This window comes from Panthera pardus, unplaced genomic scaffold, assembly GCF_024362965.1.
Source record: "Panthera pardus isolate Hobbes unplaced genomic scaffold, ASM2436296v1 HiC_scaffold_17, whole genome shotgun sequence".
NCBI lineage: Eukaryota > Metazoa > Chordata > Mammalia > Carnivora > Felidae > Panthera > Panthera pardus.
Window position 1 is genome coordinate 101,119,476 of NW_026526732.1, and position 17,201 is coordinate 101,136,676.

General features: G+C 37.0%; 1 protein-coding gene across 1 annotated transcript in view; it reads right to left on the reverse strand.

Annotated features, from left to right (window-relative positions):
* Positions 1–17,201, reverse strand: part of EFHC1 (EF-hand domain containing 1) — a 67,151-nt gene that overhangs the window by 26,796 nt on the left and 23,154 nt on the right. Inside the window, exons 6-7 of the mRNA XM_019457402.2 lie at positions 11,619–11,839; positions 7,412–7,552 (exon numbers count right to left, since the gene is read on the reverse strand). Coding sequence (XP_019312947.1) covers positions 7,412–7,552; positions 11,619–11,839 — 362 coding nt within the window. The remainder of the gene's footprint in view (positions 1–7,411; positions 7,553–11,618; positions 11,840–17,201) is intronic.

Sequence of the window (17,201 nt, forward strand, 5' to 3'; positions counted from 1 at the left end):
ATACTCCTACAATGAAAAAATTTTTCAATATCCACAATATAGTTAATAAAAATCAAATCACATCACTCCTCTGCTCTCAAACCTCCAGAGGATTCCCATCACATTGAATAAAATATGAAGTTCTGAGCACGGCTACAGACAGGGCTATACTCAGGGGGTTATAGGAAGAACACCAATGGTTCACCTTGGCAGGACTATTTTAAAACTTAAAAAAGTATATTTTTTAATTTTTATTTTGAACTAAGATTAGACTTAAAGTTGTATCAACAAAAGGGAATTTTCACATACCCCTCACCAAGCTTCCCCTAATATTAGCATCTTACATAATCACAGTACAATGATCAAAGCCACAGTAATGGTAAACAGTAATGTACAATACTGTTAAATAAATTACTGTCCTTATTCAAATTTCTCCTGTTTTTCACTTATGTTCTTTTTCTGTTTCAGAATCCTATACAGGATCTCACATTGCATTTAGCTGTGGTTTCTCTTCAGTCTCCTCCAAACTGTGACGGTTCCTCATTCTTTGTCTTTCATGACCTTGACACTTTTGAACCATAATGGTCAATTATTTTGGTGAATATCCCTTGTGCATCTCATTTTTGCACATTTGACAAAAATACCACAGAAAAAATGTCATGTCTTTCTCAGCATATCAAGTTCACGGTATTGCCTTATCTTATTAGTGATGTTGACCGTGGTCACTTGGTTAAGAAGATACCTGTTGGGTTTCTCCCTTCTAAAGTTACATTTCCCTCTGCACTTGATAAATATCTTGAGTAACACACACTATGAAAATCCTGTTTCTCCTCAAAGGTTTTCCCTCTGATTTGGATTTAATTTTAGCATCCACTGAAGGATCTTATCTACGACAGTTATTGCTGTGATGGTGTGTGCTTAGTGGTAATTTCTTATTGCCCTCTTCTCTCTGCATTTATTAACTGAAATTGTACTGTACAGAGGTGCTGTCCCTTTGAGGATGAGTATTGTATTGCTGATGTTTAGAATTACAGGTGTGTGATGACAGTAAGAAGATCAACTTTTGGTTTTATTTTTTAATTGTCTGCAGGTTTGTTACCTACATCCCTTGTTGCCTGCACCACGGGGGACTACTCCCACCACTCTAGCCCTTTGATCTTGTTAGGCCACTGGTTGCACAGCTCTGAGCTTGTGCCTGACCCCATCTTCATGGCAATCTCTCTACCTTCCATTCCCTGTACACCACCTCTGCATCAGATGCAGTTCCCTCAGATATGCCACTGGTAGCTCCCTCGGTCATTCATTCTGGTCATTCTCCTGTACTCTGTGGTCTCCCACCTCCCCCAGCATTTCCCTTATCTTCCAGTATAAATGAGCCCTTCCCCCATCACTCTGTCTCCGGCTTTACTTTTTACAGAATGTTTGTCTTGTTTTCCGCTGTACCCTCAATGCCCAGAACTATGCCAAGCCCAAAGTAGTTCTCTAATATTTGTTGAATGAATGAATAATGCAACATATGTTCTTCTATATAAACATGTTCTGTGCACTACAAAGTACATGTAAAAATATCAGAGGCTATAAAATACATGCACTCATAATAAATTATAAACAGAGGTTGTAATATTTTCTTCACACCCCCATGGATTATATGCTGTCTCCAGGCTCGTTGGAAGGGCAAGCCTGCTGCCGTGGAGACCACTGCTCAAGTTACGTCCTTATGCTCTTCTCAAGCTTCCCCAAGTTTGTCAGTTAGCACTCCACTCTGAGCCCTGGATATTTCCCTAGCATATTTTTACTTAGGCACCAACTGCCTACCTGGGTTTATAGCATACTTGATTTCTTCAGAACATGTGCAGTATATGTCTGAAATCAAGAGAACTTAATTGTATTTGTCTCTGATCACTGTGCCAACATACTTCCTTCTTCTGAATTTCTGTCTTTTCTTCTGGAGTCCCCATATTCTGAGGCCCCTCTTACTGTCAGGCACACTTCTTTCATCCTCCAGAGCTTTTGTGATGAACTAAATGAATACACCCTCTACTTCACTAACTAGGTCAGGGAAAAACCTTTGAAAATTACCATGACCAGAATACCACCTCTTTCTTCTTGCCCATGAGAAGATAACCACTACTTCTTTACTAATAGTTCTGCTGGTGTTCTTTTAAATCTGTATACATACACACACACACACTTTACTGTGAAATACAATACAGAGAAACACTACAAAAAAGCCAAAAAGGTACAGTTCAAAGAATTTTAATAAAGTATGAACAATGTGTAACCACCACCCAGATCAAGAAACAGAACATTGATGGAATCTGGAAAACCTCTCCAATCAACATCCTATCCCTCCCTAAATTTTTCTTTGCTTTGTTTTACTAGAAAGCTGGCATCCCTAAACAGTTCTGTTTTGCCTGTTTTTTTTTAATCTTCATAAAAATGAAATTTTATAATACGTATGTATTCTTTTGTGTCTGGATTATTTTAAATACTTTTTTTTAAGTTTATTTTTTGAGAGAGAGAGTGCAAGAATATGAGCATGAGCAGGGGAGCAGAGAGAGAGGGGGACAGAGGATCCAAAGTGGGCTCCATCCTGACAGCAGAGAGCCTGACATGGGACTCAAACCCATGAACTGTGAGCATGACCTGAACTGAAGTTAGACGCTTAACCAACTGAGCCACCCAGGTGCTCCTTGTGTCTGGATTCTTACATTCCAAGTTATGTTTGTGTGATTTATCCTTGTTATTTGTAGCTATAGTTGATTCATTTTCATTGCTGAGCAGAATTCAAATTATTGTATAATATGCCATAATTTGTTTATCCAGTTTCCTATAGATGGACATTTAGGTCTATTTTTGGCTATCATGAATTATGCTGCTAAGGACATTCTTATTTTTTGGTGTGCGTGTAGTGTTCCATTTTGGCACAATCTAGTATACTTGATTATGCCAAACTGTTTTCCTAACTAAGTCACTAAAAGTAAGAGAATTCGTATTGTTTCATGTTCTCACCAATGTAATAATCCTGGTAGGTGAGTAGAGGCAATTCACTGCAGTTAGAATTTGTACTTCCCTGATCACTAAAGAGGCTGTGTACCTTTCCTTAGGTTTGTTGGCTTTTTGGATATCCTGTTTCACGAAATAGTGGTTTCTGGCTCATTTAAAAAAATGATTTTAGACTCTTTATTATATGTTCTGGATATAAGTTCTTTGTTGATTTCTCTTTTTTGAAGTTTATTTATGTATTTTGAGAGAGAGAGATGAGAGAGAACGAACCCCAAGCAGCCACCCCTCTGTCAGCCCAGAGCCCAATGTGAGGCTCGATCTCACCAACTGATCATGACCTGAGCTGAAACCAAGAGTTGGACACTTAACTGACTGAGCCCCCCAGGTGCCCCGTTGATTTCTATAGTAACATCTTCTCCCACTCTGACCTTGCTCTTTCTACTCTCTTAATGGTGTTTTTTGAGGAACAAAAACTTTCCATCTTACTGGGTCAAATTTACCCATTTTTAAAACAATTACTGCTCTTTGTGTCCTGCTAAAAAAATCTTTCCTTACTACAAAGATTATATTATCATCAGGATGTTTGACTGCTTTGCCTTTTACATTTAAGTCTTCAATCCACCCAGAATTGATTCCTATTTTTGGTGTGAGGTGAGATCAAATTTTCTTCTCACTCCCCATATGGATATGGATATCTGATTGTTCTGATACCATTTATTGGTATTTGTCATTTTTCTTAAGTGGGTGGGGGTCTGTTTCTCAGTTAATTTATTTGATTCCATGCTATAAATACCTATCATTGTACCAATACCATATTGTCTTAATTACTTTATGTAACTTTTTAATATACTGTGGTATTTTGGAGAACAAATTCCACTGATCTTGTTCTCCAGTGTCTTGGCTATTCTTGGTGCCTTGCATCTCCACACAAATTATAGAATCAATTTGCCAAGTTCTGCAAAAATAAAAACACTTTGGGATTTTGACTGCAATTGTTTTGAAACCATAGATCAACTTGTGGCAAATTATCTTTATAATACTGAATCTTTTAACTGGTGAACATGGTATGTCCCTTCATTTATTTAGGTCTTCTTTAATTTTCTCTCAATAATCTTTTTGGTATTAAACATGTTTTGTTTTATTCCTAGAAATATTTTTGAAGCTATGGCATTTTTCCAACTTTAATTGGAAATGGCATTTAATTGGAAATGGCATTTTTCCAACTTTATTTTTTGTTGCCATTTATACATGGATTCTACTAATGTAGAATCTACACATAATGTAGATCCTTTGTGATTTTCCACATATATAATCCTTTATTTTAGATAATGATAATTATCTTCCTTTTTAATCCTCATACCTTTTATTTCTCTTATTGTTTTACTGCCCTTGCTAGGACCTCCAGTACAATGTTGAATAGAAGGGGTGATAGCAGTCTTACCTTGTTCCTAGTCTCAGAGAATACACACTCAACATTTCATCACTAAGTCTGCTGTTTGAATGAATACTTAGATTTTTGAAAAATACTCTTCATCAGACTAAAGAAATCCCCTTTTATACCCTACTTACTAAGAGTTTTGTTTTGAAGTCATAATAGGTGAATTTTATCAAATACTTTCCTGCGTTTAATTTTATCCCTTTATTCCTGCAATAATTTTTCAAAACTGAAATACTCTGTTTCTTGTTCTCTGCTGAAGTCCTCAATCTTATCCTCTTTCTCCTTAAACACAGTAAATATTGTTTGTTTTTTAAGTTTGAGTTTGGTAACACCAGCATTTGAAGCTCCTGTGGATCTATTTCTATTGTCTATCGTTTGTGTTCATTTTTCTTCACGTCATCTTGCCTTGTGTCTGGACACCGTGTTATTAATATTGCTTTTTTGAATAAATGCCATATATTATATTTTTCACATTGTTTGTAGAAATAGTTCGAAGCTTATGATGATGCTATCTTCAAAGAATTTAATTTGCTTCTGCCAGACACCTGGGTCATTAGGTGTCTAGGATCACATTAATCTGATTTCTGGAACTGAGACACTTCAGGGACTGAGACAATTCAAAGCCAGACAATAGTCCCTTCAAGGATTATGCACTTATGGATAAAGTACAGAGGGTTTACCAGCTACTTCTGCATTTGATGGGCCCTACATTCCAATATTTGCCCTTGTAGGTGCTTCCACCGCAACCAGCACAATTCCCAGAGGAAAAATGGCTGCACCTGCCAGGCTCACCTCTCTGGTTTTCAATATTTCTGTGGTTTTTGCTCACTGATTCTTCACATCTTATTGTCCAGCACCTTCACACAGTAGTAAAGACATACACACACACACACACACACACACGCACGCACGCACACACACACACACACACAGGCACACACACCAATTCTTCTAGTTACCTTCAACAAGAGGGAAGTCCAAATTATCTAGTCTATCATTGCTAGAAATAGAAGTCTTCTACTGACTCTTCAAACTTTTGTGATATATCACATTTGCCCAGGTTGTTTGTGAATATAGAACACTGCAGTCAATATAAATGTATTTTTTTCTCCTCACTTATCAATATCTAACATTATTCATAGGAATTTTTGAATCAATTATAGAATATAGTAATTTTTCCATGATTTGCAGGCATGGGAGGTAAACTACAATTATGTAATTTATAAACTCACGTGAGCCCTTTTCCCTTCTCACAGACTAAGTGTTATACTGGTTCTTAATCAAAAGAATACCGGGCTGAGGGTTCTCAGAGCTGCAGGGATAAGATTTGTTTACTAGCTTCCTTCCTCATGATGGCTTTTCATGTCACTTTCTTCAGGGCTGTGGTATTTCTCTGTAGTAAAAACACCCATGATACTCTTTTCTACTGCCTTGCTCACATATAAGATGGCAGCACTAAAATTGCTTATACTGGAGGTACTGTCATATTCCCCAAATTATTTACACTGTAAAATAGAAATGTACTAGGGGCGCCTGGGTGGCTCAGTCAGTTAAGTGTCCAACTTTGGCTCAGGTCATGATCTTGCAGTCTGTGAGTTCGAGCCCCACGTCCAGCTCAGTGCTGACATCTCAGAGCCTAGAGCCTGCTTTGGATTCTGTGTTTCCCTCTCTCTCTGCCCCTCGCCTGTTCACGCTCTGTCTCTCTCTCTCCCAAAAATAAACATTAAAAAAATTAAAAAATAATAAAATAGAAATGTACTCTTTAAAAAAAAAAAGAATGCTGGGCTGGACTCATAAGGCTGTGTTCTAGTGCTGCCTCTGCCTAAGCAGCATTAACCCCTGGGACAAACCAACTAGCCTCTCTGATTCTTGTTTTGAAACATAAAATATGCATAATATTATATTGCCTAACTCATGGGTAGTGTATGTGTAAAAAAACTTACTTACCCATTCAACCAACAGTTACCAAATACAAAAGTCTAGAGAGACATGATCCTGGTCCTCACGGAGCTTACGGTTACTACATCATAATTCAAGAAGCATCCTGAACTTTAACAGTAACTCAGAGAACTTGGTAAAAATATAAAACATTCACCAATCAGAATTTTTATGGTGTGGAGTGTGCTAGTTGGCCTAGAGTTTACTAGGACTCTTTGTACTTAAAGCTTTGTTCAACATTTTTCTAAAATATATTAGCCAACTATATTTTAGAAAAATATTTGATTAAATTTTTATTCTTTCAAATATATGCATACAATTTGAAAAGTCACCTGGCCCACCTCTCCACACTCCCAATTCCTATTTCCAGAAGTAACTTATTTCAATTTCTATTTATGTCCATATTTCTAAATAAAATGCTTACATTCCTATTTCTACATATTTTCCATTTTAAAAGGCATTATCCTTTGAATTCCCATCTGGAATTTGCCTCAGGTAATTCAGCCAATGAGTAGAATATTAGGGATTTAAATTTATGCCTGTTTCCAAACCCATGCTCTTAACCACTGGCCATATGACCTCTCAAAGGCAATATCTATTGAACTGGTATGATTCCATTTATTACATTTAATGAATATAAAATGCATCAACCTAGATGTCAAAGGTAATGATAAAAATTAGTGAGATATGGTCCCTATCCTCAAGGAAAACACAGTACCCTCGACTGCACACAGGTATACAAATAACTTGACTGTGTCAGACTTTCATAATTACTTAATAAAAAAGGCAAACACGTCAGTCAAAAGTTAAGGGGTAGGGAGAGATTAATGATCTACTAAAGATGGTTATAGGAAATAGAACTAGAGCTGGGTGTGGGTTCAGGGCACCACCCCTAATACTATCCAACCTGCCCAAAGGTTGGGGATTGGATCTCATGCCTTGTTCAAGTAACACACAACTCTGAGAGCTGATATTCCACAGCTTACAGACAAAATGGACAACTGGGCACCAAGACAGAACAGAATCTCAGCACATGAAAGTCCTCCTCACCAGTGCAGCCAAATAACGAAGCACCTTGTTATCGTACATCAGCATTTTCATAACATCTTTTTTGGGAGCTTTTGGAATGAGAACAAAGCAATTCTGAGCAGAGTCTTCAACTAGTCCATAGCCGTTATAAGGAGGTAATTCCTGAAGAAATACAAGAAGTAAAGCAGATGATATTTGCGTTAAAATTACATTAAAGGTAACTAAGTTTATTTTTTAAAAATCTAGAAAACACTTATTCAAAAGCAATTTCTATATATAAGAATGTACTGTATTCAGAAAATGTAACATTGCATTTTCCATTCCTTTTTATATATAGACTTTACACCATGATCGCTGCCCATAGGAGTGGCTGATGATGCTACAGAGTAACCATCAGGGCTAGATTGAAAGTACAGTCATCCCCTTTACCCATGGGGGGGTATGTCCCAAGACCCCGGTAGATGCCTTAACCCTATATATACTATTCTCTTTCTCATACATACCCATGAAGAAATTATACAGTAGGCACAGGAAGAAATTAACAACAATAACTAATTATAAAATAGAATAATTATAACAACATACTATAATAGAAGTTATGTGAATGTGGGCTCTTTCTCTCAAAATATCTTGTTGTACTACACCCACACTTCATCTTGTGAGGACACGAGATGATAAAATGCCTACGTAATGAGATGATGTGAGGTGAGTGACATAGGCGTTGTGACAGTGTTTGGCTACTATTGACCTTCTGATGATACATCAGGAGGGGGATCATGTGCTTCCAGACTGCAGTTGACCACCAGTAACTGAAACCATGAAGAGCGAAACCACGGACAAGGAAGGGGTGTGACTCTTGTGTTGCTGATGTCCACTGACCCCTTACTGCCAAAGCAGCAGCTGGCCCTACTCCCAATCCTGGCCCTTGTGATCATCCTACTGTGGAGAAGCCCAAGGCTCCGTGACTTCTTTGCTCTAGGGTATGGGCCTCAGCCTAACGATCTGGAAACTGTTTTCTCAGTTCACCCAAAGGGTGTGTGTGTGTGTGTGTTGGAGTCAGGGGAGGCCAAGGCTTGGTTTGTGCTTTTTTCCTATTTATCTCCATATTTCTAATATTTTTATTTCTTGATTTTGGCATGACAGCCAGGTGTCTGTGTTCTCAGTAGAAACAGAACACATCCAACAGATTCATGTTTATTTCTTCCTCAGCTAACAGATCAGCCTGACCTAAGCGTCATGAATATGTCCACTTCATACCCACTTCTATCCCTGACCATAGGCTTGGCTCTAGCTTTATCCCTCTAGACCCAGCTATGGCTTCCCATCCCTGCTTTCCAACTACATTGTTCAGTGTTTAAATGACTGAAATGTAATGACTAAGGAGAGCTGAAAGGTGTTTGCTGTTTGGTAAGTAGCTCTCTCCTACTCATTTCCAACAAATACTTTCATAGACAGGCAGACAGAGCTTACTATGACTAACGTGCCATATGTGTGGATGCAGAATTAGTTTTATTATATAGGGTGACTGAGATAGGGCAAAACAAACCAAAATCTACAGTGGTTCTTTAGGTCTCTCTGCTCTTTATCGAAGCCTTCCTTCCCTTTCCTTTCTTTAGAAGAGAGGTTAGGAGAAAAAGATGATAGTAAAAGGATGGGAAGCAGATGTATTCTGGACTCAAAGGCTTTGATCAGTCAAAAGATGGATCATAGCCTTTTCATGAGTGCTCCATTTTATTGCAATCCCTCTCCACCCTACCTCTTGGTTAGGTCAGGTTCCTTCTTGTAAAGATGTCTGACATTTAACAGAGTCACCCTTGTACTTTGCGGTGTGACCTTAGACCGACTTTGGCTCACGTCATGATCTCACAGTTTGTGAGTTCAAGCCCCACATCAGGCTCACTGCTGTCAAGAGCAGATCCTCTGTCCCCCATTCTCTCTGCCCCTCCCTGTTCATACACTCTCTCTCAGAAGTAAATAAACATTTAAAAAATCTAAATCTCTCCTACGGTACTTTTTCCTGTATATTGCATCAAATGCTACCCTAAAATTTGGGGGTAGGCAAAAGGGCCTTATTGTAAATCTTAATCAATGAGTCCATTCATTGATAAGGAGTTCTATCAGAGAAAAAACTGACAGAGAAAGGTACTATCATCATCCATACTTCCTTCTAGAAGTTTTATTGTCCCTGGGAACTCATAGCATACCAAAATCCAAATCCTTCTTTGTAACTGTTTGTATGAAATGTTGGTTCTAAAAGGCTTGCCTAAGATATCACTTGCCTCTTTGGGGAACAAATACATACTTTATAGGTAGTCTTCTTGTCCAGTTCAAGAAACATACCAAATGTGTCCTATTTGCTAGGCACCATGTTAGGTGCTCTCTGCCCTCAAAGAACTTACAGTCTAGTAGAAAAGATTCATAGATATTCCAATATAATAGACCAGTGCTGGCAGAGGGAGGTACAGGACCCCAGGAACACACAGGAGAGGTGATTAGCCCTGCCAGGAGCTTTAGAGAAGCCCGTTTGTCTGGGAGGAGAAGGAAGAGCCATGTAAAGAAATAATGGAAAAGTGAAAAGTGGTTCAAGCAAGTGGAAGAGCATCAGCAAAAGTCCAGGAGAGCGAAACAGAAGGCTGTACTGGCAGAACCATACATAATTCAGTATAATTGGAGGCTCAGTGAGAGCAGCAGGGCAGCTGATCAGGGGAAGGCAGAGGCCTGGGCTGCAGGAATTCAATAATTCCATCCTTCCATTCACATCTTTCTTTTGAAAAGAAAGAGCCATGACATTATCTTACACACAGAGTGGCAATATAAAGGTGGGTCACAGGTATTAATACCCTATTTTATACCTATTTTAGACCAAAGAAGTTGTATGCGTTACTCTGGACCCAAACGTGTGTGACAGGCACCAGCATTTTGCAGCCTATGAAACTGTGCTGCCTTAATACAATAGATATTTCTTGAACTTGCTGTATAATGTGTAATTTTTAACACAGGCAATTCTTATTTGAATTTCTAAAATATGTGACTGAACCACTCTGAAGGCTGAAGTCTATCAGATTACTATTTTGGTGCACGTAAAAGTACCATGACCTTACTCTCGGATCAGAGTGGACTCTGGTACACAGAACTAAATTTCAGGGTTAGGAAAGCTACGTTGCAACAAAAGAAAGCCATCTTCCAGTATCTCCATTAATCAGCTTCAGTTTTGCTCCCAATCAGTTTTTAAGTAAAAGGGTTTGACAAATAGGCAAGGATCAATGAAATACCCTAGCAGTCTGGAATTTTAAAAGATGTCTTTTTTAAATAAAAATGAAAACAAAATTATGAAAGTAATACAAGGCTTGCTATAGAAAGATAAACTAAAAGCACACAGAATATAAAAAGAAAGGTCCCTGATCATCTCACACTTCCCTCCCTACCTCTCCATTCCCACATGTTGAACTAACCACTGTGAACAGTGGTTTTTATACAAATAGTGCTGTATCACGTAAACACATTCACTTACAAATGTGATGGACATTCTTCCATGTTAATCTGCAGAAACCATTTCTTTTCTTTTTAACCAGTCTTACAGTCTTATAGTCTTCTCATTGTATTCTAGTTTATTCTGCCAATCTCCTTACACTTTATTATAAATAATGCTACAGTACACATCCTAACACATATCTTTTTATAGTCCCCAAACAAGATTTTCTAGTTCAAGAGATATTTTATTTTGAAAAAATTAAAATGATGACACTGCCCTTCAGAAAGGTTTTTCCTACTGGCTCTCCTATTAACACTACATGAAAATGTCCATTTCAGGGCACCCGGCAGGCTTAGTCAGTGGAGCGACTCTTGGTCTTGGAGTTGTGGATTTGAGCCCCACAGTGGGCATAGAGATTACTTAAAAAAATAAAATTAAAAAAAAAAAAGAAAGAAAGAAAATGTCCATTTCTTCACACCAGGGCAAACACTGGATATCTTGAGTCTTTTAAATCAAATTGACCCAAAACCTCATTATTTTCATTTCTATTTTTTTTTTTTTATTATCAGTTAAGTTGAGGGTCTTTTTGTATGTTCACCAACCATTTGTATTTCTTCTTCTGTGAACCAACTTTATTTCTCATGTTTTGTCCATTTTTTATTCGGTATTCACACGAGTCTTTTTTTTTCTTTTTCTTAAACCTCTGTATCAAAAGATTTAATTCTCTTCCTATACTCAGAACTAGTGTTCCATTACCTGTTTCACAGGAGGTGGTTCCTTCTTGCTCACGTCAATTTGTGGTAAATCAGAGATTCCAAACTTTTCTTTGTAATACTGCCGAGTAAAAGGATCACAGTCATAAATGAAGAAGGTTCTCCCAAGGATAGTGATCGGTTTTCCCACGATGAAGTCTTTGGCAGTATACCATTCCAACACCTCTTGATCGGAGATTTCTAGCACACACTGAGGAAAGTTCTCTAACGTAAGATAATAGGGAGAGAGGAAAGAAAAGGGATGAGGATGGGAAAGACTGAGATTCTTGGGAAGTTGAGAGAGCGTGGTCTCTAGCTCTGCTCAAGGATCAGGGACTCCTCTACTTTCCCAGCAGAACAGTAAGCTGTGTATTTCCATCTGTTGATAGGATACAGAAATAACATCCTAGATGGTTTCCATGAAGTCTCTCTCTCATATTCAGCTTGCACTATCAGTACAGGTCACTAATCTTAGCAGAATTCATGCTTAGAGGAAATCTTTACAGGAAGAAAGAATAAATGTCCTTCTATGGAGTACCAGATCTAGAGGGAGGGATCCAAGTCATTTAGTTCAACCTTCCATCTATTTACTCGCTTACCCAATATATTATCAATGACTGCATCTATCATGTACCAGGTTCACTGTTAAACATTGAGGTTATAACAATTAACAATGTAGGTGAATTTTCTACCTTGATGGAGAGAGCACTCTATTTGGGACAACAGATACTAAAAATTATACAAATAATGATTTCATTTCTATTGTGATCACTGCTGCAATGACAGTCTGATCTAGTCCTCTGGCAGGAGGCAGGGTCAGTCAGTGAGATGATCATACTAAGCTGTTCATCTGGGCACTCAACAGCTTTTCAAATGTAGAATCAACCTTGCCTTTTTTTTTTTTTTTTAATGTTTATCTATTTTTGAGACAGAGCAAGAGACAGAGTACAAGTGGGGGAGGGGCAGAGGGAGACACAGAATCTGAAGCAGACACAGAATCTGAAGCTGAGCTGTCAGCACAAAGCCCGACACAGGGCTTGAATTCATGAACCATGAGATCATGACCTGAGCCAAAGTTGTACGCTTAACTGACTGAGCCACCCACGCGCCCCTCAACCTTGCATTTTTAAGGGAATAAATCTAATTCCCATCATGCTGTTTTATGAGAACTAAGGATTGACTTGTTTAAGATTGATTCCCTGCAGTCTGGCCATCATAGAAACCATAAGATAGCCCATTCTGGTAAAATGCCACACTGTATAGCTGTAATCCACAAAGCTTGACCCTAGAACTCTGACACAGAGGGCCTGAGAGGCAGGCTGCTATTCTCCTGATAATTGCTAAGATGGAAAAATAGGGAAGGAGACTAAGGGTCTATTACATCTGACAGAAAGGCTTGAGCTCCAACCCTTGATCATGCCAAAAGATCATGATTTTCCTAATCATTCATCTTAAACGCTCTAGAGACCAAGGGTTCTTTCTCCCAGTGCCTAGTGCCTAACCTAAGACCCCTTTGAATTACCCCAGGAAGTGATGGGCAGTGGGGGAGACAGCCTGTGTGACTCCATGAGTTTCCTTCAGTTGACAATGTTCCAGGAGATCTGGAGTGTGTGTGTGTGTGCTATACAATAACCATTTGTCTTTGTTTGCTCAACAATTATCTTTTTCATATACAGCTGAATTTCATTTACTGAGATTATATATATATATATATACACACACACACACACATACACACACACACACACACGTATATGTATATACATATGTATTATATATATATTCATGAGTAAGATTGTAGTTCTTTCTCATGGTGTCTTTGGTTATTGGTCTTTTTCAGTCAATGAATTAAAGTTCTTTTCTGTGAGTTTGTATTAAACTTAGAATTAGCTGTTTTTAAATATTTGACAAAACTGAAAAATTATCTAGACCTGGTGTTTTCTTTGTGGAGAATTTTTTAAATGATTCTATTTCCTTAATGGTTAATTACATTTGGTTTCTATTTCTTCTTGGACAAATTACATTTTTCTAAAAATTTGCTCATTTCACAAAGAAGAGACAAACCAAAAAGCAGACTTTTTATAGAGCACACAGAGGAGAGATAGGTGGAGGATGGGTAATATGGGTGATGGGGATTAAGGAATGCACTTATCCTGATGAGCACTAGATGTTGTATGGAAGTGTGGAATGACTGTATTGTATGTCTGAGACTAATGTAACACTGTATGTTAAGTATAACCGGAATTAAAATTAAATTAGAGTTAAATTTAAATTTAAATCTGCGGGGCACCCAGGTGGCTCAGTAGGTTAAGTGTCTGATTCTTGATTTCAGCTCAGGTCATGATCCCAGCATTACGGGATTGAGGTCCATGTTGGGCTCCACACTGAGTGTGGAGCTTTTTTAAGATTCTCTCTCCCTCTCCCTCCTCCCCCCCTCACACCCTCCCTCCCTCTGCCCCTCTCCCCCTCTTACACTCTCTCTCTCTCTCAAAAAATTTTTTTAATTTGTTCATTTCACCTAAGTTTCCTAATTTGTTGGCATGAAGTTGTTGGTATTCCCTATTTTCTGTTTAACCCCTAATACATTAAGTATGCCTCTTCTTTCATTTTTAATATTGTGTTTATGTGCTTTTTCTTTTCTCCTTTGACAAATCTGTCAATGGTTTGCCAATTGCATTAGTCCTTTCAAAAAAAACAACTTTTGACTTGACAAATCTTATTACTTTTGTTTTCAATTTCATTATTTCAAAGTTATTATTTCCTTCCTTTTAATTTCTTTATTTACACTGTCATTCCTTTTCTAACTTTTTAAAAAGAAGGCCTAGCTTATTTTTTCAGTCTTTCTTCTTTCTTAAATAAGTACTTACAACTATAAATCTTTCTCCAAGTACCACTTTAAATGCATTTAAAAGTTTTAAGGAATTTTTGTAATCATTCAGTTTTAAGTATTTTGATAGTTTTTTTTTTAATTCATAGGTTGTTTCAAAATGTGTTTTTTTAATTTCCAAATACATGAGTTTTTTGAGGTATATTTCCAAAATTGAATTCTAACTAAATTGTGTTAAAATCAGAATTTTTATAAGTGTTCTATTTGTGCTTCAAACAAATGGGGATTTTCCAGGTATTGATGCATATACATATTCATTATATCAATACTGATAATTCTATTGTTTAAATCTTATATACGTGTCCTTATTGACTTATCTCTTTTGAACTCACAATTACAAAAAGAAATGTTTTAATGACTCCCACTATTTTGATGAATTTGTCCATTCTCTTTGCATAATAATGCTATAAATTTTTGTGTTTTACATGTTTTGAAGCCATGTTACTAACTGCATTCAAGTTTGGAATTAGTACATTTTCCTGGTAAATACAACTCTTGCAATATATAATGATTTTTATCCCTAGCAATGCTTTCTGCGCTGATCTCTACTGGTATTTTAGTAATACAGCCTCATCATTTTTTTTGCGATTGCTTATATATCTTTTTTAACCTTTCCATGCCTCTATTATCTTAAGTAGTTTTTTAAAAATAACATTTTTCAAAAATTTTTTTAATCTTATCAACTCTTCCCAAGCCATTATTTTAATATATTTCAATTCTACCTTGATATTTTTTAACTCCTACAAATTCAACATTGTTTCTTTAGTTTGTATAGTCAATGTTTAGATTTACCCACACTTTGCTGCTGCCTCCTTCTCCTTCTCCTTATTCTTCTTTAAGTCCCTCCTTGTATCTCGGATCTTACTTCTGGAATAATTTTCTTTCTACCATAAAAACACTCTAGAATTTCCCTAGGAAGAGTTTTTTGTTAGTAAAATCTGTTTTGTTTGCCTGGAAATGTATTTCACTTTGTTCTTCAAAGATAGTTTCTCTAGGTATTAAATTCTATTTTCTTCTCAGCATTTTGAGGATATTATTACACTGTCTTCTGGTAACTAGCGTTGCTAATGAGCAGTCAGCTACCATTGTAACTGTAATTCTGTATGGATAACCTTGTTATGTGGGGCTGTTTTTATGACCTTTTTGACTTTGGTGTTCTTAAGTTTGACTATAACATATCTAGGTGTGGATTTTTATATACTTTTTTATTTATATATATTTATATATTTTTTTACAGTGTTACTTGAGGTATAATCAACTACAATAAGTTGTACGTAGAGTGTACAATTTTGATGTTGTTTAACATTTCTATTTAACAATAGAAAGGCAAGATCAAAGTATGAAAGCCAGTCTAAAGGATAATTTTACAGACTTTCAGAACCTAGTACCTTGGGTTCAACAGCTGAATAAAAGGATTTTGGTTATCCTTCTTTTGACGTTACCCACCACATATTGGTAACCAGCAATTATATTTGACAAAGAAAGAACCTTTTTAATTCCTGAAACTTTAACTCCATCTATCATAAAAATATAATTTTTATTCATCTTAACTACTTAAATGAAGGCCATGGCAGAGAGAACTTCTGAAAGATACTCCCATAATTGCCTATTACTGTCCAACACAAACTTTGCCTGGCCACTGTCTCTTGGATGCCCCCAAACATAACATACTTGTTCCTAATTCCCAACCCTTGTTCTCTAAAGCATTCATTCCCTTAGTTCTCTGCCATTCTAAATCTAGGTTCAATCTCAGCCCTCCCACAAAGCCTTCCTTAGTCTTTCTAGGTTATATCTCTTCTTCTGAGCTCTTTCTACATGACATAACTAATTACATCATCAGATAATCTGGTACACTTGTGTTACTGTTAAACAGCTTTGTGTATTTGTATGACTTGTCTCCCCAGTCACTAGAAGTGACTGAAGGACAGAGATTCTAAGTCTGGGAGTTACATTTTCATTTTATCCTCCACAGCACTTAGCACATGAAATACTTCCCTTAGCAGATACTTAACTCTAGTTTAATTGAATTTAATTAAAATCATCCATTGCATAAATGCCTTTGAAAGCCAATTAGATGCTATCTCTTAACACCACAGTTCTAGTTAAAGGAATTATTCAATTGATGGAAACTTAGCCTTTTCTGTTCTGCATGACTAACAATAACTTTCACAAAAAGATATGTTTCCTATCTCTTAAAAGGACCCTACGTGTTACTAGGATGCCTCTCCATATAACACTGATTAAAATTTGTTAAAATTTAGAAAGTTATAGGGGTGCCTGGCTGGCTTAGCTTGGTAGAATGTGTGACTCTTGATCTTGAGGTCATGACTTCGAGCCCCATGTTGGGTGCAGAGATTACTTAAAAAAAAAAAAAAAAAGCTGGGGAAGTTATAGAAAAGGATGATTACATATTTAAAAATTTAAAACTAGGCCACATGGATAAGGCAGAGACAAACACAGAACTTGAAATTTCAAGGTTTTTTTTTTCAGTGATATTTTTTTCATGCCTGAATAAATTCCCATTCTTTCTCTGAATCCACTGTAAATCTAACATTTGTTAGCTCTAGATGGCAGGAATTTTAGGCTCATTTAAGCATTATGGAAGGCCAAGATCAGTATATCAGTCCTAGGGTCCTAGAACTCTAAGAGGGTTCTACAAGAGGCTAAGTATAGAAATATGGTTGACAGCAACCAGACTAT